The sequence below is a fragment of the Schistocerca serialis genome, chromosome 2, assembly GCF_023864345.2.
Source record: "Schistocerca serialis cubense isolate TAMUIC-IGC-003099 chromosome 2, iqSchSeri2.2, whole genome shotgun sequence".
In the NCBI taxonomy this organism is placed as follows: domain Eukaryota; kingdom Metazoa; phylum Arthropoda; class Insecta; order Orthoptera; family Acrididae; genus Schistocerca; species Schistocerca serialis.
The window spans coordinates 654,819,743-654,846,085 of NC_064639.1; the positions used below are offsets into that span (position 1 = coordinate 654,819,743).

At 40.6% G+C, this 26,343-nt stretch overlaps 1 protein-coding gene across 1 annotated transcript in view; it reads left to right on the forward strand.

Annotated features, from left to right (window-relative positions):
- The window catches only part of LOC126457736 (uncharacterized), a 347,274-nt gene that overhangs the window by 282,581 nt on the left and 38,350 nt on the right, over window positions 1-26,343 (forward strand). Inside the window, exon 8 of the mRNA XM_050094281.1 lies at window positions 5,663-6,604. Within this exon, the coding sequence (XP_049950238.1) occupies window positions 5,663-6,604 (942 nt within the window). The remainder of the gene's footprint in view (window positions 1-5,662; window positions 6,605-26,343) is intronic.

A 26,343-nucleotide genomic window follows, 5' to 3' on the forward strand; every position in this document is an offset into this window, starting at 1 on the left:
GGCAGAAGTGGTAGTGTCTGCTATGGCAGAATGGCACTGTGTTTAAGCTGACACATGGATGTTCAAACAGTGCAGATGGTTTGCAGTCATTACTACACAGTTAATTTTGAGATCACCTCTCCCTTGGCAGTTGCCTCCCAGAAACCAGAATGCGAAACTAATCTGAAGTCACAATAATGAATTAAGGATGGGTCCATCTTTTTGCAAGTACACAATTTATTGTTTTCTTTTAAAACCCAAACATGTTTCACCACAGTTATGGCACTCTCAGTGGCCTTTTTTTTATATAGTTTTCCTTTTATTTTATGTTATGTGTGCCCTGTGACTGCCAACCAAAATCAGGAACAGGTATAAATTAGTAAACCATGTCATCATTGTAGTATTTTGCTGGTCATTAGATGTAACAAATTTGTTTTTATGTACCAAACATGTTTTTGTGTAGTTGAACTGAATGTTTTCTCCTGCGCATTTCTAAACACTGTGTCCTGCTCTGTTGCTCTGCCTTGGAGATACATTACACTGCACAAATGTATGTCTCTTTGGTTGGCAGTCACAGGACACACACAATGTAAAATAAAAGTAAAATAATAATAAAAACTGAGTATCTATAACTGTGGTGAAACATGTTTCGATGCTGAAGCTGAACAATAATTTCTGTGGTCCATCATATTTCGGGCTTGCAGCCGGATCACATTGACATCTTGGCACGATATTTCGGCTAACAAACATGCAGCCATCTTCAGGTGAGTACGAGACTGAAGACTACTGGTGCGTGTCATTCTATATATACTGAAAATTGGCGCGGTGGCGCCTGCACAGTGAAGAAGGCTAATACCGTGCCCCCTATCTAATTTGGCGCGCTCTGCAGCAGAAGCGGGCCGCGCATGCGTAGTGGTGTACCTACATTTGCGCAATCAGACACCTTTACGGGGAGGAGATGGTAGCACACGTCCAGAGTTTGGATAAGTTACGCAACAAATGAGCAAGATTACTTAGCTCTCTGTGTTTTTTATTGAAGTGTTGGGACAATGGCTTTATCCCTAAGTTTGCCAAAGTGACACATTTCATCAAGACCGCCGCCGCCAGGAATATAACTCGGAAGGCTAGCCTGGCTCTAGTAAAGGAGAGGATTTGCTTCACTTGCCGTGAACTGGATCTGATTTCAAGACAACTGTATCACCTTCATTTGGAAATAGCATCCAGTCTTCCTTCTTTCACCTGGGAGTGGGTTGACGGAGTCACTTGGGCCAAAGCGGACTGGGCTCACAACAAGTCATCTTCTAGGCAGTCATCGAAGTTTGCACGTCTATCGACAGCATCGCCGCAAGAAGGCACTTTTCGACGCTCCGTGGTTAATTTCACGGATAGAGTGTTGGACAATGCGACGCTGTCTGTACTTGGAAAAGGACTTATCTTCGCTCCTACACCTAAGACTCCACCTTTCACGGATTTCATAAGTGCTATTGAAGAAGCTGTTAGACCCCTTCCCAGCGACGCAGCTGAAGAAATCAGGCATGAAACATGCCATGCACTTAAGAAAGCGACTCCTCTGAAGAACAACATTTCTTCTAGCGAAAGGGCTGCACTTCGCAAATTACATTAAGATCCCCACACTGTGGTTCTCCGAGCGGACAAGGGCAATGCGATGGTACTTTTGCCACGAAACATCTATGAGAAGATTTATAGCCTCCTTGGTGAATCCACATATCAGAAGATCAACAAGGATCCGACGAGCAGAGTAGAAAGAAAATCAACAGTTTTGTTAAACTCTTCTACGCTTCCACCTGAAGTCATTAAAAGACTGAAACCGCATAGCTCTGTTCCACTGAGGCTTTATGGTCTTCCGAAAATTCATAAAGAGGGACTACCATTACGCCCTATTGTTAGTAATATCGGTGCGCCAACCTATGACCTAGCACAACATCTGTCTTCGTTACTGAGATCTTATGTGGGCAAGTGTCCACATCACATTCGTAATCCCGCCAATTTTATTAGTAGACTGAAGTCGCTCCAACTGCACAATTATGACTTATTAGTGAGTTTTGATGTCGTCTCTTTATTTACTAAGGTTCAAAAAATGGCTCTGAGCAGTATGGGACTTAACATCTGAGGTCATCAGTCCCCCTAGAACTTAGAACTACTTAAATAAGGTTCCACTATTGGATTCACTGGTACTCATTAGCAGAAGGTTCAAAGCCGACATAACAGCATTATTTCATCATTGCCCGTCCTCAACTTATTTCTTATTCAATAATGAATATTTTGAACAAGTTGACGGTGTTGCCATGGGCAGTCCTTTGTCCCCTCTGGTAGCAAACCTTTTTATGGAGGACTTTGAGGAGAAGGCACTCGAGTCGGCTGAATTTAAACCAAAAGTCTTCTGGCATTACGTGGATGACACATTTGTAGTTTGGCCCCATGGAGAAGAAAAACTGGTAGGATTCTTAAATCATCTGAATTCCATTCACAAGAATATTCAGTTTACCATGGAGGTCGAAAAAGATAGATGTCTGCCGTTTCTGGATGTCCTTGTCAATCGTAGAACCGATGGATCTTTGGGGCACTCCATCTACCGGAAGCCCACACACACAGATCTGTATTTGCAGGCGACAAGCTGCCACCACCCTGCACAAACCATGGGTTTGCTGCGTACTCTGGTGCACCGGGCACATGTGGTATCTGATAAGGACAGCCTTCCTAAAGAATTAGAACATTTGCAATCCGTCTTCAGGGAGAATGGATATTCTACACACCAAATCCGCACAGCTGTAACAAAGAAGAAATGTAAACAGAAACAAGAAGAAGAAGACAAAGAGGTGGTCAGGTCCAGGGCATTTCTTCCGTACGTGGGTAACCTCTCCTCTAAAATAGGAAGGATTTTAAAGAAGCATTGTGTTAAAGTGATCTTCCGACCACCTACGAAAATATCGGCTTTGCTGGGCTCTGTGAAGGACAATCTGGGTCTGAGGAAGGCGGGTATTTATAAGATCCCTTGTTAATGTGGCAAATCCTACATTGGCCAAACTACTCGCACAGTACGGGAAAGATGCGTGGAGCATGAGCACCACACACGTCTATTACAGCCCAACAAATCAGCCATAGCAGAGCACCGTATTTCGACGGGACACTCCATGGATTATTGTGGAACAAAAATTTTGGCGACAACTAGATCTTTTTGTGAATCCATTATCAAGGAGTCCGTGGAGATACGATTGGCAAAAGATCTTATTAATCGAGACGGCGGCTTTCAGATGGATAAAGCATGGGATCCTGTAATTTCTTTAATTGCTTCACAGAGACATGGGTCTGCATCTAGTGCGACGGCTGACGAAAATTGATTTTATACTTTCGACTACCGCGCCTCAGCTGTGCGAAGGCACTTTACGACAGATAGCGCCGCCCGCTTCTGCTGCAGAGCGTGCCAAATTAGATAGGGGGCACAGTATTAGCCTTCTTCACTGCGCAGGCACCACCGTGCCAATTTTCGGTATATATAGAATGACGCGCACCAGTAATCTTCAGTCTCGTACTCACCTGAAGATGGCTGCATGTTTGTTAGCCGAAATATCGTGCCAAGATGTCAAAGTGATCCGGCTGCAAGCCCGAAATATGATGGACCAATCAATACGCCGGGAAAACTTCAAGATACACAATAATTTCTGTGTTTGCAAAAAGACGGACCCATCCTTAATTCATTATTATTTTTCTGCAAGCATGGAAATGAGCTCAAAACTCCAATATGGTAATTTGAAATCTTTTGCTGGTGGAGGTCACATCTCATGGATGCCATTTTACCATGTCTTTAATGTACAAGATTCCATGGTTGCTATTTGCAACCCAATCATGACAGTACAAATATGAATATCTTGTATAAATCAATACTCCCTACTTTCATTTCCTACCATACACATTACGGGCACAATTGGTACTTCATGTATTATCTTCTAAGTCAACTTTAAACTGTATCAAGTTTGTAGCGCACTTGTGAATGCCACCCCAGCTCTAGAAATTTATTTAAATGGTAGCACTTCTCTCTCCAGTTTTTGACTGAAAATTTTGATTTTCTGTTCTCTATTACTACATCCCTGCCTACACTACAGTGTTGCAGTAATTCCATGCTACCACAGCTGCTCTGTTTCACCATTCCTCCACCATCCTATTTCTCTTGCTGCCTGTGTCCACATTTGAAAACTGCCACTTTCAGCCTGTGGTTCAAGTACCTCTTTATTCTCTCTATAGTTTTTCCCCATCCTTGTGTAATAACTTCTTTCTCACTCCCTACCACAAAACCACTAACTTAGCTGCCTCAGAATTGTTTATAACACTCTTCTTGGATTGATGTAGAAGTTCTCCTTCTATGCAAAACTTTAAAGACACCATCTCTTGCCCATATCCTGGTCATTCCTGTGTTTCATTTCTCTTGACCTTGTTAATTTTGCAGTGGTTGGAAATTTCACAGTTCCTGGCTTTCATCTTGTGACAGTTCCCAGAACTCACTAAACCTTTGCACTAGGCTGGATGGAACACCATCTTATTGGTGAGTACCTTGGACACTCCCGCACTGGTGGCCACCTGCAGAAAATATCAATGGAATGTCATTTCCATTGCCAGTTGATTGCTTCCTTCAAAATTCCGAAGGTAGCAAAAGCTTTATCTCTCGTATAGTAAAGTTCGAGGTATTTCAGTTAGACTATCATCCAAGTACATCCTAGAATGTTGACAGTAGTTTGTCCCATATTATTGTAAGCAGAAGCTGGTGTCTCTGAAAAGATCTTGTGCAGTAGACAAAGTGAATGATTAAAGCATTATGATGAAGAATTTTCCAATGAAACTGTTGACAGACATCACTACCCATTAAGTGGTATAGATTCACTTCCCAGTCCACTTGAATGTGTGATTCACACGAGGCCATTACATGCACTTTTGGCAGTTAAAGTATCATTCCCTTTTTCACCGACCATGCTTTCAGACCACTCATAATATTAAACGCTCCATTTGAGGTCTTTCTTGCTCATAGCACACAGTAGTCTTAAAATATAGGATGCACTTTCTACTTACCCCACATTCACATATAAACTGATTCATGGATTAAGCAGCAGTCATGTAAAGTGTATTATGTAACAGGACATTGTGCAGGATTCATACACTTTTGTTGAAAGTACATTTTGACTATGAATTACAAAAGCACAGTGCGTGAATGAATGAGTGGTAGTGGTATGAATGCAGAGCCAACAGAGAAACTTAATGATAGATTTCCTGTACAGAGGTCTGCACTATAAGTGGTATATATTTTCATAGATTTTATAAAACCGGGATGTAAGAAAATTCCAAAAATATTATAAGTACATAATTTGAGATTTTGCTCCATTTCAGTTTTGTTGGAATTTTCATCTGAACTTCATTTAAGTTGTATTTCATTTACATTCAAACTAATATTTTACCTTGTATTGTATGTGAATAAAATGTGCAGTTAAGAATGTTTGACTACCATTATACCACAAAAAATTTTGAGTAGCTATAGTACACAACCACATATTTATTGATGAATGTGTTTATTAGCACAGTAAGCTTATTTACTGATGTTCAAAATTTGGTGAATGAAGAGTGTCCAAGTGTGAAATTCTGTGTTTAACACTGCATTTTTTCCTTTGTTTTGATGCAGCACTGAAGAAGTCTACAATCCATTTGTGTCTGCTGAACGCCAGATGATGGAACTTCTAGCAGATGATGGACCAGTGACTCCAAAAGTAACGTCGCGAGTAGAAGTTCATTCAGCGCCACCTTATCCTAAGCAAAATCCTACTTCCTTGCCCACAAATAATGCTCGTGCAGGACTGCATTCTGCACCTGTTGCTCATAAAACAGTGGAAAGTAATAATTTTACACATAATAGCTCCTCTGGACCTTCTGAAAGTTCCCTCCTTAATTCGAGTACAGAAGATGTTAATTCCTCATTGACACCACCGATGGGTACTGACTGTACATATGATACATTACAGTCACCACCTGTTTGGTCAGGTTCTCTTCAAGAACTAGATGACATGCTGAACCATGGTATTATTCCATACGATATTGCTGAAAGTTTATATGCTGGGTCTGATGAAAGGGGGTCCTCTCTTAGTTTATGCAGTTTGCAATTCCTTGATCATATGTCTAGTCAGGAAAGCAGTTCAACAAGAAAAATTTCAAAAATACGTGCAAAGATGGAGGAAGCATCTTTGCAGTTACAGAAATCAGTGGCATTACATGACAGCTCTACAGAGTTAACAGAGAAACCTAATGATAGATTTAAAGGATTTTCTGATAATGATAACCTGCCTTGTTCTTTTCCCCAAACATCCTTCTTCCTTTCCAGACCTGATCCCAACATCAGCACTGACACTGTCTCATTGTCTGGCTCAGACGGCCTTGTATCAAGGAAATTGTATGGTGACCTAGACTGCGAGAGTGAATCTGGTGAGAAGGAGAAAGCAGATGAAGTTATTCGCCATAATTCGCAAATAATGAAAATGAATCTTGAAGATGATATATATTGCAAGGAGAATGTAACCAGTAAGCAGTATTCAGCTACTGGAAAACATAGTGTTGACTCTGCATACAGTAGGTAAGTAATTTACTGAACAGCATTCTATTACTCACTATACAAAAGAGACATTTAGCAGAGGATAGCTTCAAAAATGTTAAGTTGCACATTCTGTCTGAGCTTTCAGGCTTACAGTCATGTTTGTGTTTATTCTCAGTGCATAATTTTGTATGAATTATCTTCCATGGACCCCATGGAAATGGGGCCCTTGGATATGGAGTGAAGTAAAGAATGTGCTTTGCATTTGCTTGCAGTGTAGCAAATTGACTTAAAACTTTATAATGTTAAAGTGCTAATACTTATTATAAGATAATACATTAATATCAAGAATTTCTGATGTGATATGCTTAAGGTGAGAAGAGAAGCACACAACAGAAAATTATTTACGTTTAAATCAAAATAACTATTTGACTGCCCTTTCAGTGAGTTGAGTGGCAAGGACCAGTCACCAGCTAATCATGGTTCTTTCTAGTGTATGACACACTTGCTGTGTTACTATTTTGTAATTAGATGCAGAGCCTTGCCAAGTGTAGCTGTCTGCACACCTCCAGTTCAGTCTGTCAATCACAAAGTTTCATACTGAAGTTGTAATCCAGCCTTAAACTCCACCATGTTGTCAACAAGATATTTACTCATAATATACACAGGCGCACTATTACCAGTGAATGCAATACATTTGAACAATGTACCAAGTGGAATAGACATATTTGGTGTACTTATTCATGAGAATATTGTAGTACTTTGATGAGACAAAACATTATGACTAACTGCTTAGTAGGGTGTTGGTCTACCTATGAAATGCAATATAGTAGCAGTTCTGCATGGCATGGATTTGACAGGTGTTTGGTAGGTTTCCAGAGGTATGTGACACCAGGTGTCTATGCACAAATCATGCAATTCCCATAAATGTCACTTTGATAGTTTGTGTGCAAGGAGCTGGCACTCGATAGTGTCCTAGAAGTGTTCCAGCAGGTTCAAATCATGCAAGTTTGGTGGACAATACATCATGGTTCTTTCTAGTGTATGACACACTTGCTGTGTTACTATTTTGTAATTAGATGCAGAGCCTTGCCAATTGTAACTGTCTGCACACCTCCAGTTCAGTCTGTCAATCACAAAGTTTTATATTGAAGTTATAATCCAGCCTTAAACTCCACCATGTTATCAACAAGATATTTACTCATAATATACACAGACATTTAGCAGAGGATAGCTTCAAAAATGTTAAGTTGCACATTCTATCATGCTCCTCAAACCACTGTAGCATGATTCTAGCCTTGTGACATGGACAGTTAACCTACTGGAAGATGCCATTACCGTTGGGGAAGACATCAAGCATGAAAGGTTTCAGATCATCTGTAGTAATGTTCACACAGTCCATCGCTGTCATGGTGTCTTTGATTAATAATGCAGGTCCCATGGAAGCTTAGGTGAATGTCCCCACAGTATAAAACTGCATACAGTGGGCTGTGTTTGTGGCATGGTGCATGTTTTGAGTAGCCATTCATCTGGACGATGGTGTATCTGGACATGACCACCAACTTAGTGAAAGAAGAAATGTGATTTATCCAACCAGGCAATATTTTTCCACTGATCCATGGTCCCATCTTGATGATACTGTGCCCACTGCAATAATAATGGATGTTGTTGTTGGGTTAACAAGTGAACGCCTAGGGGTCATCTGCTGTAGAGCTCCATGTTCAGTAGTGTGCACTGAATGGTGAGCTCCAAAATGCTTGTATCTGCTCCAGCGCAGATCTACCACAGGTAGGTATATTGTGTTACGTGTTGGGGAAGTCTCCGACCTCCACTTTCAGTGACGAGGTCGAGAGTGCCAACACATTGTCATCTACTCATGGTTTCACTGTCCTTCAGCTACTTTCCTTAGATGCTCACAACAGTGCCATGCAAAAAGCCAACCAGCTTCATTGTTTCTTGTGTGTTTGTTTCTAGGCAACAGCCATAATAATCTGCCATTTGTCAAAGTCACTTATTTCAGTGGATTTCCCAATTTGTACATCTACATCTATACTCTGCAAACCACTATGAAGTGCATGGCAGAATGAACCTCCCATTGTTTCAGTTATTAGGGTTTCTTTCCATTACATTCATAAGTGGAGCACAAGAAGAATGATAGTTTGAATTTGTCTATGCATGCAGAAATTATTCTGATCTTATCCTCATGATCCCTATGTGAGCAGTATGTCAGGGGATTTAGTATATTCCCAGAGTCATCATTTAAAGCTGGTTCTTGAAACTTTGTTAACAGACTTTCTCATGATTGTTTACATCTGTCTTCAAGAGACTTCCAGTTCAGTTCCTTCAGTATCTCTGTGACACTGTCCCATGGATCAGACAAACCTGAGACCATTCATGCTGCCCTTCTCTGCGCACATTCAGTATCCTCTGTTAGTCCTATTTGGCACTGGTCCCACACACTTGAGCAATATTCCAAGACCAATCACTTGAGTGATTTGCAGGTGATATCACCACTAGAATGATGCCTCATTTGTCTCTGCTGCACTTATATACTTTTCTTAACACACCACTTGCCTGCAATGCAACCGGACAGCACTCATTCTCAAGGTGGATAGTCTTTAAAAGAAAACTTGTAGAAACTATTTTACACATAGTTTGCTTCAGTGTAATATTTTTGAAACTCACAGATACAAAGGGCAGCATCACAATTCAGACACCCCAAAGACATTGCTTTTGAATACACTATTCCTTCTAGCTCTTACTGATATGAACACACTCTTTGCAGACATAGGACAGTGCTTTTTTTTTCTGAGTAGGTGGTATCTTTTCAGCAAAAGTCTGTCACAAAGCTTGAACAGTCCAAGACATAGTGAAGAAACAATTTCTTTACGTTGGTTACTTTGTGCCACAAAAGAATTCCCTTAATCTGTATAATCTTGGAGGCGCACTTCTTTTTCCATAAATTTTTCATGTCTACTTATAAAGCTTACACAATATCTTTTTTCCCCTCCATTTCAAGTATAGTAAATGCTACCTTCTCACAATAATCAACTGTTCTTTTTTTATTCTCAGATTGACAACCATATATTCTGGAACCCTTTTCCTTTAATCATTCAGCTGCCTTTGTCTTGTGCTCCCATAAATAATCAAATACAACAACTGATGTATGATACTGGTACATATATATCAAACAATGGAAAATTCAGGCTAGAATGTAGCAGTATTTTGAAAAGGATAGTTGCTAGTCACCACATAGCAGAGATGCCGAGTCACAGATAGGCACAACAAAAGACTGTCAGAAAGTGAGGTTTCGGCAAACAGGGACTTGGTTGGAAATAGACAACGTACATGCACACACTCTTATGCAAATGCAACTCACACGTACATGACCACAGTCTCTTCTGTGTGTGTGTGTGTGTGTGTGTGTGTGTGTGTGTGTGTGTGTGTGTGTGTTTTTTGTCTGTTTCCGATAAAGGTCTTGTTCGCTGAAATCTCACTTTCTGACCATCGAAGATCGTTGCCAAGAACATCAAAGGCACACTCGACTGAAATATCCAAATAAGTCGGTGGTAGCAGAGCACTATTTGTCCGAGAAACATGAGATGGATTATGAACATACCAAGATCCTGTCTCAGACCTCTAAATATTGGGACAGCGTTATAAGGGAGGCTACCGAAATTCGCACCAGGGAAGATCTTATCAACCGAGATTGCGGCTACAATCTCAGCAAGGCTTGGGATCCGGCATTGAATGTAATTAAGAAGACTCTCAGCAAGAAGTACGAACTGGCAACCAGGGCAGATGTAGCAAGTACATCGACGCTACGACAGATTCCGACGCCCACGTCTTCGTGACTGCTGGCGCGGGGGTGCGGACTGCGAAGAGAGCGGCCCAAGGGGGAGGGGATTTAAATCGGCTGCCTGCCCTCAGGAGCTCAGTTCGTCAGCGCACCTCACGATGGCAACATGTCTGATCACCGAAATATTATGCCCATTGGACACTATGAACTGGCAGTATACCCATGGACTGTTCGAGTAAGATAAATGAAAATTTTAATATCAAAATTGGGGAACACATAGTAGATGAAGTCAAGAAATTCTCCTGCCTTGGAAGCAAAATATAATTTGATGGAGAAAACAAGAAGAATATTAGAGGCAAACTAGCACAGACAAAGACAATATTTCTTACCAAAAGAAGGTTACTGATGTCAAAAAGAGGGCTTACTGTGGAGAGTAAATTTGCTAAGCACCAAATACTACACTAGTACCATTATATGTGCCTACTAACCTCACAAATGATGATGAGATTGAAATAATGTTTGATGAGATAAAAGAAATATTTGGATTCCTAAAAAATGAAAATTTAACTGCGAAGGGGATTAAAATTCAATAATAGGAAAAGGAAGAGGAGGAAAAATTTAGGAGAATGAGAACTAGAGGAAAGGAATGAAAGGAGAAGCAACCTGATGGAATTTTGTGCAGAACACATTTTAACTATTGATAACACTTGATTTCAGAATAATGAAAAACACTTGTATGTATGGAAGAGACATGGAGGCAACAGAAAGTTTCAGAGGGAATCAAAAACAGTAATTTCAAAACCAAGTTAATGGAATGTAGCAGAATGATATCAGTTAGTGCTTAAGAAATTAGATTAGGAATAACACACTAAAAGAAGTAAATTAAATTTGCTATTTGAGGAACAAAATACACTGTCCAGTCACATTAATGAGGCCACCTGTCAAAAATCTGAATAACCACTCTTAGCAGCACAAGTCATACAGGAAGAGAGTCAGTGAGGGTCTGGAAAGCACCAACAAGGATTTGAAGCCATGCTGATTCCAGTGCTATGGCCAGCTGCACTAGGTTTCTCAGTTGAGGGTCCATGGTGCAAACAGCCTGATTGAGGTGGCATCACAGAGTCTTGATTGGATTTAAAATCGGATAGTTTGGTGGCCAAGGGAGTACAGTAAACTCACCCTGGTTGTCTACACATCATGCGTGCACACTGTGAGCTGTATGACACTTTGCTTTGTCCTGCTGGCAGATGACATCCTACCGAGGAAAAGCACAGTGCATGTAGTGTGGACATGGCCCCAAGCATAGACGGATACTTGTGTTGATCCATTGTGACTTCCAGAATGATGAGATCTTCCACGAAATGTCACAAAAACATTCCCCAGATAATAATGCATGCAGGATGTTTGCTTTCAGATATTTCTTGCTGTACATGCCAATGGCTATCTGTCTGATAGAGCATAAAACTTGATTCTTCTGAAAAGGCCACATTACACCACTCAGTGGACATCCGGTTGTGGTACTGACATACAAATTCCATCCTTCATTGCCAGTAACCAGCAGTCAGCATGGGTGCATGAACCTAGCAGTAATGTTCACTGGACAGTCATTGAAGAGACACGTTGTTGCTGGCACCTTGGTTCATCTGGGCAGTCAGTTGCGCACCAGTTGGGGGTCTTTTCAGCCATTTACATCTCTGCAGCTATCATTTAGACCTGTGATCAATGGCCTGTGGTGCACCACATTTGCCTTGAGGCTGATTTTGGATAGTGCCATTTTGCCATGCACAGTATACTTTAACCAAAGCAGCTTGTGAACAGGTCACAAACTTAGCCATTTTGAAAATGCTTCCATTCTTAGCCTGAAAGCCAATGATCATCCCCTGTTAGATGTCAGATAAATCACTCGATTTCCACATTAAAACAATGACTGTACTGTTTTCCATGTCCTCTGATATGGTTTATTTATCCTCCACTGTGAGTGCTGCCACCTACTGCCTGTGAGTTATTATTGCACAGTGACGTCAAACATAGGCAGTAAAATATTAATGTGACCAGGCCGTGTAACTGACAATGGCCAAAGTAAATAGGAGTAAAATGCAGATTGGCAGTAGGAAGAAAAATGTTTTCAAAAAAGAGAAATACATTAACACTGAATACAAGTTAAAAGTGTTAGAAAGTGTTTTCTGAAAGTATTTGTCTGTATTGTAGCCTTATATGGAAAATAGATGTGGGCAATAAACAGTTCAGACAGAAGGGAATAGAGGCTTTAGAGAAGTATTGCAACAGAAGAGTACTGATTATTGGTGGGTAGATCAACTAACTAATGAGAAGGTACTCAGTTGAATTGTAGAGAAAAGAGTGTATGACATAAGGTGGTAACAGAAGAGATTGGTTGATTGGAAATGTCCTGAGGCATGAAAGATTGTCAATTTGATAATGGAGGGAAGTGAAGGAGATAAATACTGTGGAAGGAGACTGAGGCTTGACTATAGTAAGCAAGTTCAAATGGATGTTAGTTATAGTAGTTATGCAGAGATGAAGAGGCTTGTGTAGGATAGATAACATGGAGAGATGGCCCAGTCTTTTGACTAAACTCATCAACAATATATTTACAGTACTGCATTGTATGAAAGTGATTCTTGGACTGTGACAAAACCAAAACGGACGAGAATCGAAGCATTTGAGATGTAGTGTTAGAGAAGGCTGTTGAAAATTAAACGGATGGGTAAGATAAGAAATGAGGAGGCTCTCCCCAGAATTGATGAGGAAAGGAGTATTTGGCAAACAGTGACTGTAGGAAGGGGCTGGATGATAGAAAATGTTTGAAAACATCAGGAAATAGCTTTCATAGTACTAGAAACAGCTGTTGAGGGCAAAAAGTGTAGAGGAAGACAGACTGGAATGCATGCAACAATTATTTTGGGACATTGAACGTGACTGTTACTCTGAGACTGAAAGGTTGGCACTAGAGGGAATGTTGTGGCAGGATGCATGAAACCACTCAGACTGATCATGCCCCAGAAGCAGTAGGCAAATTCTTATGTACTACTTTTTTTCTCAGTAAAGTCATGTTGTGTATTTCATTTATTTATATGTACTGAATGTTTTGAGAGAAAAGAGAATGACTTTGTAAAACCATTTTTAATAATTTTTTATGGGAGGGAGATAAAATCCCTCTTCCCTTTCATTGGTACATTGGCCAGAAAATTCCAGGTACATAGGACGGTACTTAAATAGTGGCAACACTGCTGTGGAGGCACTATGCAGTGGAATCTACACTCCTGGAAATTGAAATAAGAACACCATGAATTCATTGTCCCAGGAAGGGGAAACTTTATTGACACATTCCTGGGGTCAGATACATCACATGATCACACTGACAGAACCACAGGCACATAGACACAGGCAACAGATCATGCACAATGTCGGCACTAGTACAGTGTATATCCACCTTTCGCAGCAATGCAGGCTGCTATTCTCCCATGGAGACGATCGTAGAGATGCTGGATGTAGTCCTGTGGAACGGCTTGCCATGCCATTTCCACCTGGCGCCTCAGTTGGACCAGCGTTCGTGCTGGACGTGCAGACCGCGTGAGACGGCGCTTCATCCAGTCCCAAACATGCTCAATGGGGGACAGATCCGGAGATCTTGCTGGCCAGGGTAGTTGACTTACACCTTATAGAGCACGTTGGGTGGCACGGGATACATGCGGACGTGCATTGTCCTGTTGGAACAGCAAGTTCCCTTGCCGGTCTAGGAATGGTAGAACGATGGGTTCGATGACGGTTTGGATGTACCGTGCACTATTCAGTGTCCCCTCGACGATCACCAGTGGTGTGCGGCCAGTGTAGGAGATCGCTCCCCACACCATGATGCCGGGTGTTGGCCCTGTGTGCCTCGGTCGTATGCAATCCCGATTGTGGCGCTCACCTGCACGGCGCCAAACACGCATACGACCATCATTGGCACCAAGGCAGAAGCGACTCTCATCGCTGAAGACGACACGTCTCCATTCGTCCCTCCATTCACGCCTGTCGCGACACCACTGGAGGCGGGCTGCACGATATTGGGGCGTGAGCGGAAGACGGCCTAACGGTGTGCGGGACCATAGCCCAGCTTCATGGAGACGGTTGCGAATGGTCCTCGCCGATACCCCAGGAGCAACAGTGTCCCTAATTTGCTGGGAAGTGGCGGTGCGGTCCCCTACGGCACTGCGTAGGATCCTACGGTCTTGGCGTGCATCCGTGCGTCGCTGCGGTCCGGTCCCAGGTCGACGGGCACGTGCACCTTCCGCCGACCACTGGCGACAACATCGATGTACTGTGGAGACCTCACGCCCCACGTGTTGAGCAATTCGGCGGTACGTCCGCCCGGCCTCCCGCATGCCCACTATATGCCCTCACTCAAAGTCCGTCAACTGCACATACGGTTCACGTCCACGCTGTCGCGGCATGCTACCAGTGTTAAAGATTGCGATGGAGCTCCGTATGCCACGGCAACCTGGCTGACACTGACGGCGGCGGTGCACAAATGCTGCGCAGCTAGCGCCATTCGACGGCCAACACCGCGGTTCCTGGTGTGTCCGCTGTGCCGTGCGTGTGATCATTGCTTGTACAGCCCTCTCGCAGTGTCCGGAGCAAGTATGGTGGGTCTGACACACCGGTGTCAATGTGTTCTTTTTTCCATTTCCAGGAGTGTATTATTGTTGCTGATAGCACACATTGTTGACATACCTACCTTACCTCCGAGCAAATGGACTCGCCCGTCCCACATCACCAGCATGTGCACAATCAAGGGAAACGCAGTCACTTGTGAGCAAGCGGTCTAACATAATGGTGTCACTATGTTTTAAAAACAGGAACAATGAAATTGGATCAAGATTGAATGTGCCAGAGGTCGTTCTGCATGACAGTGTCATCGAGGTCTTCAAGAGGTGTCCAGGGGATCAGCATTGCCATATAGAGCAGTGGCACATTGGGTAAAAGCCTTCCACAAAGGTCAGCAGACTTTGGCAGACATGCATCTGGCAGGTCGTCCTAGCATCTCTGAAGAAGAAGTGCATGCTGTTGCCGCATAAGTGGACAGTGATCGACATTATACGATTCGTGAGCTCATCCACAAAACTGGATTACCACATACAACTGTGCTTCACATCCTGGCCATGCTAAAAATTGCATCACAATGAGTTCTGCATGAATTGATGGGAATCCAGAAATGCTTGCGTTATAACACTGCTCAGATGCACTTGGAGTGCTATGAGCATGAAGGAGAGGCTTTCTTATGCCGTATCGTAACACTGGATAAGACTGGACCATATCGTATGAGCCAAAACTGAAATGCCAATCCAACGAATGGCATCATTATGGGTTGCAACGAAAGTCAAAAGTGCATCAGAGCCCCAGTTTGGTGAAAGTTATGGCGATTCTCGTATACGACTGTGATGTTGTTATCCTAACGAATTACATTCCTCCACGGCAGACCGTCAATGCACAGTGTTACTGTTTGTTTTTGGAGAATCACCTGCGACCAGCTTTGCGAAAGAAGTGGCGACACTTTCTGCCCAACCCACCCATCATTTGGAAGACAATGTGTGGACGCATACAGCACACACTGTGGCTGCTCTGTTTGGTCAATGGACCTGGGAAGTACTGCACCATCCACCATACTCCCCAGACTTAAGTCCCTGAAACTTTGATTTGATTCCAAAGATGAAGGAACCACTCTGTGGCATTCGCTTCAGAACTGTTCCAGAGATTCGACAGGCAGTAGACAGTTCCATTTAACCATCAACAGAACAGGCTCTGCTAACGGTATACTACACCTTCCACATCGCTGGCAACAGGTTCTACACAGCGCTGGTGACTACTTTGAAGGACGGTAACAGGTGCAAACATGTAACTCTTTTGTATCGGTTGTGAATAAATAGTTGCCACTATTTAAGTTCCAACCCTCGTATTTGCTTACACCAGCAGTGTAAGGATGTCACAATTGACTTTCCCCTTCTCCATAGTTATGAGAAACAACTGGCTGTTTTGCAACTGCTTTAATGTACAAGTCTGAAGCACTCCTGGAATGCAGCATGATTCACATTATAGTTTGTAGCAAGATTGGCTTAAACCAAATATTGATAGTTGAGAGATTTTATGTAAAACATAGTCATTCACCAAAAAGACTGAATACATGGAATGAGTGGAGATATACTTGTTGATTCAGTTAGTTAATGTTCCTTCCCCAGACCTTAACAGAAATGGTCTCCATGAGTATAAATAAGTCAAAACATCTGAAACATGTATTTATTTAAGAGGCAATAACACACTTTCCACAAACAAGTATGTGTATATACTGTAGTGTGGCCACCCAGTTTTAGTGAAATTAATAAGAAGTGATAAGAAAGCCACCATGGAGTATTGCAATAGCATCTGCAGGCTAGAAGCTGCAGTGTGGTTACCTGTAGGTCAGAAAAATTTAGATGCAGAAGGATTGCAAAATGTGCTAGACACAGCCAGCGGAAAACTGCACCATGCAGCAGTATTCGTCAGAGTGGACGGATTGTGGTTACCACACCATGGCAAGACTCTTCTTATGGACTACATGACTGGGTGACAGGTTCTGCTGCAACAAATGCATGCCAGACCCTTATAAATAAGCCTAAAGTTTGAGACATGGGTAATTCTTTGTCGGAGTTCAGCAGCACCACCACAATGCTAGGACTGCATCAGATCAGGAAATCACCAGACGTCACAAGTAGCAACTATGAGTTTGAATCCAGGTTGGGCCAGTCACCGTGACCCCTGAGTTACTTCCAGGACTTGATGTCTCACTGAGCCATTGATGCAATGTGTAATTAAACTTGAATAAAAGCATTTCTTTTGGCCAGCCCATTGTCACCACCACTCAACCTACCAAGTGCAAACACTTCAACAGAGTGATGTCAGGACGGCTGACTCACCACAGTGGGCAGCAGAGGGTGTACTAACTCCTACTGCTTGATGTCTGAACTGCAGCTGACAATATCATCATTGTGGCATTCATGAAACTATTCTGTTCTTTTCATGACAAACATGGGAGCTATAGTTATATGGCAGCACAACTGCAGAGTTACTTTTGTGAGATCACAAGAGCTGGTGGATATCTCTCAGTTTAACAGTAATCATAGGGATGAATGACTAATACCTGTGAAAAGTACACAGTCCAATTTAATTCAGCATTCTGCCCCTTGCACCAACTCTGTGGCAGTTTGTTTTACATGTAATCATTTGGGCCACATGGCAAAGCAGTGTAGAGGCCTAAATGGCTCATGATCAAGAAAAAGAAGTGATTGTGGTAGCATAAATAGCTCTGGAGTTTTCTATCTATGTTATTGCTGAATTGCTAGTACTAGGTTCATAAAAATGAGTAGAGGTGATGCAATAACATAATCAGAGGCACAAGCAGTCACTGGGGAGGAACCTAAGCAATAATGGGTTAATCAGGTGGTGGAGTTGAGGGCAGAGAATATGTTTGTAAGTAATAATCTAGCAGAGAAGGAAAGGAAGACAGAATTATCGAATTCACAGTATCCAGGAATAGATCCAGTGGTTGTGAACCTGGGTTCTCCATTTTTGGTAGCTTCTTAAGGAGCTGTTGAAATTTGTAGAGGATGTCTTGTCATCAGCTGACATAAGGGTGTGGTCAGATAATCAGCTGTTACAGATAGCAGTGCATCTGACATGAGAGACAAAGTCATTTGTATGGGGCACAGAGGCACTTTGCAAGACAAAGACTCTTGAACTATTCAGGCAAGGATTAGAATAGAAATATAGGAAGCAGAAAAGTGAACAGTTTTTACATGAACAATTTTTAAAAGGCATAATGAAGCCCTAGAGGATTTTGCAGGTAGGGTTAGGAAACTTAATGTGCATATAATGAGGAGGTGAGCAAGATGTTGTACAGGAAGATGAGCAGTGTGTGCTTGATACTTTCCTGAATGGTTTAGTACCAGAGGTGTCTAGGAATATGCGTACTGGTGTGCCTAATGATCTTCATGCAGCAGTTAGGTTGGCATTGGAGTAGGAGGAAATTGTTTGATTAGGGGTATGGATCAGAGAAATGTGTTTGCATCAAGTGTAATATGCTTTAATTGTGGGCGTACAGACATGTGCAGGGGCAAAGCCAGCAGCCACTGAGTAGTAGGGATGGTAGGAACTACTGGCGGTGTAATGAGAATATTAATAGAGGTAGCATGGATCAGCTGCAAGGGTATGGGTGGTAATAAGTAACTGTTAAACTCAAGAGGGAACCCCAGACACACTGAAAGGCATTCCCAGAAAAAGTGAATGCAGTGAAAATCAATGCCAAGGTGGAATGTGCCATAGTGGATGTAATATACTGCCACCTCCAAATTTTACTGGTGGCATTACACACCCTGGTAGATGATGTTCACCGGGCTTTCGTCATACTCACACCCTTCCATCTCACCACATTGTGCTCTGTGATTTGTCACCCCACAAAACTTTTTTCCACTGTTCAATCGTCCAATGTTTATGCTCTTTACACCAAGCGAGACATCGTTTGACATTTACTGTCATGATGTGTGGCTTATGAGCAGCCACTTGACCATGAAATTCAAGTTTTCTCACCTCCCATCTAACTGTCATAGTACATGCAGTGGATCCTGATGCAGTTTGGAATTCCTGTGTGATGTTCTGCCTATTACACATTATGAACTTCTTCAACTGTCAGCAGTCTCTGTCAGTCAACAGACAAGGTTGGCGTGTAAGCTTTTATTGCTTTACGTGTCCCTTCATGTTTCCAATTGACTATCACATTGGAAACAGTGGGCCTAGGTATGTTTAGGAGTGTGGAAATCTCGTGTACAGACGTATGACACAAGTGAACCCCAATCACCTGACTACGTTCGAAGTCCACCGCATTCTGCTCTCTCACAATGTTTAATGACTACTGAGGTCACTGTTATGGAGTACCTGGAAATAGGTGGCAGCACAATGCACCTAATATGAAAAATGTATATTTTTGGGGATGTCCAGATACTTTTGGTCACATCATATGTTTTCAGCATTTCTACAGGATCATAGTCAATGACTAAGGGAAGGACTCACTTATTTATGCCATGTAATTAGTAAGGATGGTGTGAAGACTGATCCTAGATTGTTTCAGGCATTGCAAGATTTTCTGGTTCCAGGAACAAGGAAATACTTACACTTTTTTCTATGTCTTGCAAACTGTTATAGAATATTCGTGAAAGCATTTACGGGCCAAGCATGGCTACTTACACAGTTGTTACAGGAAGGTATTAAGTTTCTTTGGTCTGAAGAGTGTCAAAGAGATTTTCAGACTGAAGGCAGTGTTAACATCAAGGCCAATGTTGGTGTTTCTAGACTTTCAGAGCGAATTTACATTGCTGTGTGATGCATCAAACCATGCTCTTTGGTGCATTTTGAGTCAGGAGGTCATCGGGCAAGAACATCCTACCAAGACAGTTGAATGGAGTGGAGAAAAACTGTTCAATGATTGAAAGGTAGATGCTTAGCCTAGTGTATGGTGTGACATACTTCCAGTGTCACATGTAAGGAAGGACTTTTAAGGTGGTGATGGACCATACTGCTTTGAAGTGGTTGTTAGGTTTCAAGGACCCATCAAGTAGACTGACGAGATTGGCATTAAAACTCAGTGAATTTGAGTGTGAAGTAATCCACAAAACAGGGATGAAGCACAGAAATGCAGGAAAATAGCAGTGATAAATTCACTAGGTCAAGACCTAGCTAAGTGACAAACAGCACAGAGAACCAATGTGGTGTGTAAACAGTACAGCAAGAAGCAACAGTTTACATGTATGATGGATTATTGTGTAGGGAGTCAAAGTTAGGGACATAGATAGTTTTGCCAACAAAGTAAGGGAAGAAGTCCTGAGAGAAATGCATAACAACATCTTATCAGATAGAAACATACTAGTGAAGAGGACAGAAAAATGAGGTTAATGAGTATGTCAGGAACTGTGTATAGTGTACACACTGTGAAGATTTGTATTGAAAAAAGGTGCTAATGCACACCTGTTCAGTGGTCACACGATGTATAGAAGGGCCAACTGACTTGGCCAACACTCAATGCAGATAACTACCAGTAGTTCAGTCCTTGAATATTCTGAAGCAATAAGGGTAGCCAGTTTTGTACACTGACAAAAATACAATTAACCCTTTAACTGCTCTGGACATGTTAACGCGCATGCCTTTGTACCTGTCCCTGTGTGCTCTGACCATGTTTACACGCATCACCAGTCCTTCTACCTAGTACTCTGAATGTGTCTATGCATAGACATGTTCAGAGTACGAGGTAGAACGTCTGGTGGCACGCGTAAACACATTACAAAGGCGCGAGCGTTAACATGTCCAGAGCAGTTAAAGGGTTAAGTAGAAATAAAATCTTTGGTGATCCCCAAAGATTTTCAGATAAAAGCTTTTGTATAGTTGTGGTATGCTAGAATGTACTTTTCAGTTTCTTTGTCAAACTGAAAATTTGTTTCAGTCTCTTAAAACTTGTTTTCTCTCTGTCCTCTCTAGCCTAAATAGGTGCTGCCCTGACCCCTGAAACCACTAGTATTGTACCACTTACGTCAATGTCTCCCCATTATATTTCCTGCTGTTAGTATTGCCAGTTTACCCTTCCCTTTCCTGTGAAGATGAGGACCACATCTAGTATAATCCAGTTGTGGAAGTAAATAAAATGTTAATGAATTGAGCTAAGAACTGTGTTTGTGTATGAAACAGTTTGGGCAAAAATTATGTCAAGAAACAGGATGTGCTGCATAATAAATGGAAAGTAAAGCACAGAACAATATGAAGGCAGACATCAATCAAAATGTATTTTCCTACCAGAAAGCAAAAGGACAGCAAATTTGTATTGCAGAGAGAAATTTTGGGCATATGAAATGGTTACCAGTTGACCAGAACTCAGTGTCCAGGTACTTGTTGTTGGCCCAAGAAATAAAATAGTTTCTAGCAGAACAAAAATTGTAATGCTGAATTCTTTCTTCAAATTATCATTCCCAAAGGGAAGACAAGTAATATTTCCAGCACTGAATTGTGCTTTCACAGAAATGACTAATGTAATAGTCACTACTAGTTGTGTTGAAAAGCAGTTCAACTATGTGCTGGGGTATTTATGAGCATGTATCACAACTATCAATAAAAAAGTCACTGGCCCCAAAAAACTACTGTTCTCAAGCACTCACTTCCGATTGTAGCAGATTTCATCATATTGTGAGTTCAAACACAATCATCTATCTGAAACAAAATTCCCTACTCCAAGATAATCAGCATAGACCAAAGGCACCAATAATGAGAATGACACCTTGTGCACACTTGATATTCAAAGAGTCATGGATAGAAGTAAGTAGGTAGATTCAGCATTTCTAGACTGTAGAAAAGTTTTTGTTTCATTGTCACACTAACATCAACTACAATAAATATGTTTCTTTGAAATGTTTAACCAGGTCTGTAAAGCGATTGCAGACTTCTTGATAGGCTGAAGCAGCAAGTGATGGCACAGTTGCTGCTTCATGTTATATATTGGTGGGTGATATTAATTGTACTGCGAAACTTCTCACAGATGATGTGGGCGGCCGCTGTGGCTGCACGGTTCTAGGTACTTCAGTCCAGAACTGCGCTGCTGCTATGGTCACAGGTTCGAATCCTGCCTTGGGCATGGATGTGTATGATGTCCTTATGTTAGTTAGGTTTAAGTAGTTCTAAGTCTGGGAGACTGATGACCTCAGATGTTAAGTCCCATAGTGCTTAGAGCCATTTGAACCATTTGAACAGATGATCTGGTTTTATATGAGGGTGGATTATCCAACCAAAAATTTGGAAATACTACTGTAATTAGACTACTGGATTATTGAGTCACATCTACCGTCAGTCTTGTCATACAAATATCTTGGAATAATAATGTGTGGTATAAAAAATGGAGCAACCACATAGGTTCAGTTGTGTATGTGGCAAATGGTAGATGTTGATTAGTTGTTATGATATAAGAAAGCTGCAGTTTATCTATGAAAGATATCACTTACAAAATACTGATATGGAGGGGCACAATATAAAATTGAATCATCATGTAATAAGCACAGTCTTATCTGAAATATGTAATGCATCACTAACTCAAGGCATTTTTCCAGAGAGACTGAAATATGCTGTTGTTAAACCCATCTTTAAGAAAGCTGATAAGAGAGATGTCAATAATTACTGACCTGTTTCACTGCTGACATCATTCTCCAAAATTTTTGAGAAAGTGATGTATTCTAGAATGGTATCCCACCTTAGCAACAATAGTATCCCTAGCAAGTCACTGTTTGGGTTTCAGATAGTCCGCTCTACTGAGAATGCCATTTATATATTCACTCACCAGATTTTGCAAGCATTAAATAATAAAAAAGCACTAGTTGACATTTTCTGCAACCTCTCTAAGGCATTTGAGTGTGTGAACCATACGATTCTCCTAGATAACATTTTATGAGATTGATGGTATAACCAACCAGTGGACAATGTCATACCTAACCAAAAGAATGCAGAAAGGTGTACTTAGTAATCCAACCAAAATAGTCCAGAGACGTAATTCTGACTGGGGGGAGAAATCACATATGGGGTTCCCCAAGGTTCAGTCTTAGGTCCATTACTATTTCTCATATATGTAATTGATCTTGTGTCTGGTAAACAGCAGAATTAGTTCTTTTTGCAGATGACACTAGTATTGTAATCAATCCAAGCACACACACAGAAATAGAAGAAATGGTAAACAGAGTTCTTAAAAGTATCATTGATTGGTTTTCTGTAAATGGTATGACCCTCAATTTTAAAAATCCTCAACATATTCAGTTCTGCACATCTAGAGGTACTACATCAATGATAGGAGTAACACAGAATGAGGAGATAATAAATAGGGTGGAAAATTCAAAATTCTTAGAGGTCTATTTTGATGAGAGTTTAAATAGGAAAAAAAAACGCATTTTGGAACTCCTAAATTAACTTAATTCAGCCACATTTACACTTAGAATCATTGCAAATCTTGGAGAGAGACAAATCAGTAAGTTGACAGATTTTGCATATTTTCATTCAATTACGTCATATTGAATAATGTTCTGGGGTAACTCATCATTAAGAAAGAAAATCTTCATCGCATAAAAATGTGCTGTGAAACTAATTTGTGATGCTCTCCCATGACCATGTTGTAGACATCTGTTTAAGGAGTTGGGCATTCTGATTACTGTTTCATGAAGTTTGTTGCAAATAATCCACTACAGTTCAACAGGAGCAATGGGGTGTACAAAAACAATACCAGAAGGAAAAATGGCATTCATTACTCCACATTAAGGTTGCCTTTAGTACAAAAAGGCATGCATAATGCTGCAACAAAAATTTTTGATCATTTACCGAGTGATGTAAAATGTCAGGCAGACAGCAAAGTGAAATTTGATAACATACCAAGAAAGTTTCTCTCTGACAACTCCTTCTATTTCATAGAAGAATTTCTATTATTGTAATGTGTAAAAGGTGGTGAGTAGGTAATAAAAGATAGTACCTCACAAAATCCTTTTTAATAATTTTCAAGAACCTATTTTAGTTGCCATAGATTCAGACAAGCAGTAACTGTTTCCATATTCCATACCTGAATGGAAAGATAAGAAATTATAAAACATGCTTCAATAAAAAGTTTCTGCCATCATAAAGTTGTGTGCATAGTATAAATTTGATACACATTGGAAAAAGACAAAAACCAGAAGGGAAAAAAATAGGAATGTAAACAAGAATTATGGACAAATGAGAGAATGCAGAAAGGAAAAACATAATGCAGGAGGAAAATGGTAGTGAAATAGTTTCGGAATTAAAAACAAAATTAGAGTATAGTGAGTATAAAAATAGGCAGAATACAGATAAGAACAAAAGACAAAATACAGAAGAAAAAATAGAAATGTTAGCAAAAGTTACAAAAGATTAATGAGAGAACAGAGAAAGGAAAAAAATGTAATGCAGGAGGAAAATGATAGAGGGAATTAAAAACAAAATTAGAATACTGTGATTGCGAAGTGGACAGAATTCTGATAGGGGATGTGGAAAGAATTGCTCAGAGACATCAAAGTATCTTTAAATGCTATGGGAAAGGGTGTGAGAGTGTAGTCACTTCAAATATGATGAATCTAATTGTTAAAAGATACTTATATATTTATTAGTGATTTATTTGTTGAAGTACCCTCCAGTGTATATACTGAGTGAGCTATTGTGGCCTATGCTCCAAGGCAAGTATTATTCACATGAAACAGGTGACATTATGACATTACAGATTGTATAGATGCCTTTGTTGCAGGTAATAGCATATCAATCAGAAACAATATTGATACATGTTAATAAATCAGATTTCTGCCAGGAAAGTTTGAAGAATATTGGTAGATATAGAAGTAGATGCAGTGTAAATTGAATGCACATATTTTGTTATTAGTTATACTCATAAGTATGTGCATTAAAATGAATCATTTTGTTTTCAAGAAGGGTATCGCATTTGGACTTAGCCACAATAGTTTGAAAAATGTACTTATGGTTCATACTTTGTTGTGGAGATTTTTCCTGTAACTTGTATACCTCTTTGCCAACGTGGATGAAAAGTTCAGTAGCAGATGGACTCTGAAGATGTCTGCTTGAGAATTGCATACATTCTAAGTCATAAGTAATATATTTCTTGATAAATATTTTAAAAATCATTTAAGAAGTTGACAGAACTTCTTATGGTCAACATTCTCAAATAAAATCCATTTAATTGCAAAAATAATGTTGCTATAATTATTAACATGTGTTTTAAGTGATTGATTACTGAAACATTCTATATTATATTAACTAACTGAAATACTTTTTGCTGTGTTTCACAATCATTGATTATTTCTGTGAGACCTAGGTTTCGGGCTATGAGGTTAGCGATCATAACTTGAAACCAGGTTGCACAGAAATAACAAAATTTTGTGAAACAAGGTAAAAAAGTGTTTCATTTAGTTGATACAATTACTAGTCATTAACATGTATTATTATAATATGATTGGATAGGAAAAAAAGTCTACTCACCAAGCAGCAGAGGGAGAAAACACATAAAGAAGTTAAGAAAATGTTCAAAGCTATTGGAGACAATGGCTGTTTTTGGCAGAGGGGTTGAAGGGGAAAGAAGAGTGGTGAAAGAAAAGGACTGGTAAGATTTACTAAATGGGGATAATTACAAAAAAGTCATCCAGAACTCATTGTCAGGAGAGACTTACTGGGCAGGATGAGAAGGAAAGACTGATTGTTGTGGACTGCGCCAGACAATATCTGAAAACCTGAGAGTTTAAAGTTAGAAGACACAGTAATAAGAAAGACAGAGATTAGTGACAAAACATCATGCAAGAGTTTATAAGAATGGAAAGCTAACTGCATTATACGTGGTAGACAAGTGGGGATGAAGGGACGGGAGATACACAGGTCAGAAAATAATAGATATCGAAAACTAAACAAGAATGAAGAAAGAAATAGTTACTGAAAAGAAATGCTGAGCCTGAAGAAATTAACATAAATTAATGCAAGAACCAAGGACATGTAATGCCAGTTCCCACATGTGTACTTCTGAAAAACTGCTTTTGGGGGTGGGGATAGAATCCAGATGCAACAGGATATTATGTGTTGCCAGTGTACATTATCCGTGCATACCCATTCACAATGACTGATAACTTTTCGTTGATGTGGTGTGTGTTATTATGTAGACAAAGTAAAAATCCTTGATACAGGTCAGAAGAAATTAACCATTTAATTAGTTATAAGCAAATACCAATGCAAGATGTGTAGAAAGCAATGCAGTCCTTAAAAAAATAGCAATGCTATAGGATAGGATGGGCTATATAACAAATTAATAAAAGAGCTTCTAATAAAATAGCTGTAACTCCAAATCAATCTTTAGATAAAGGCTGCTCCTCAGAAA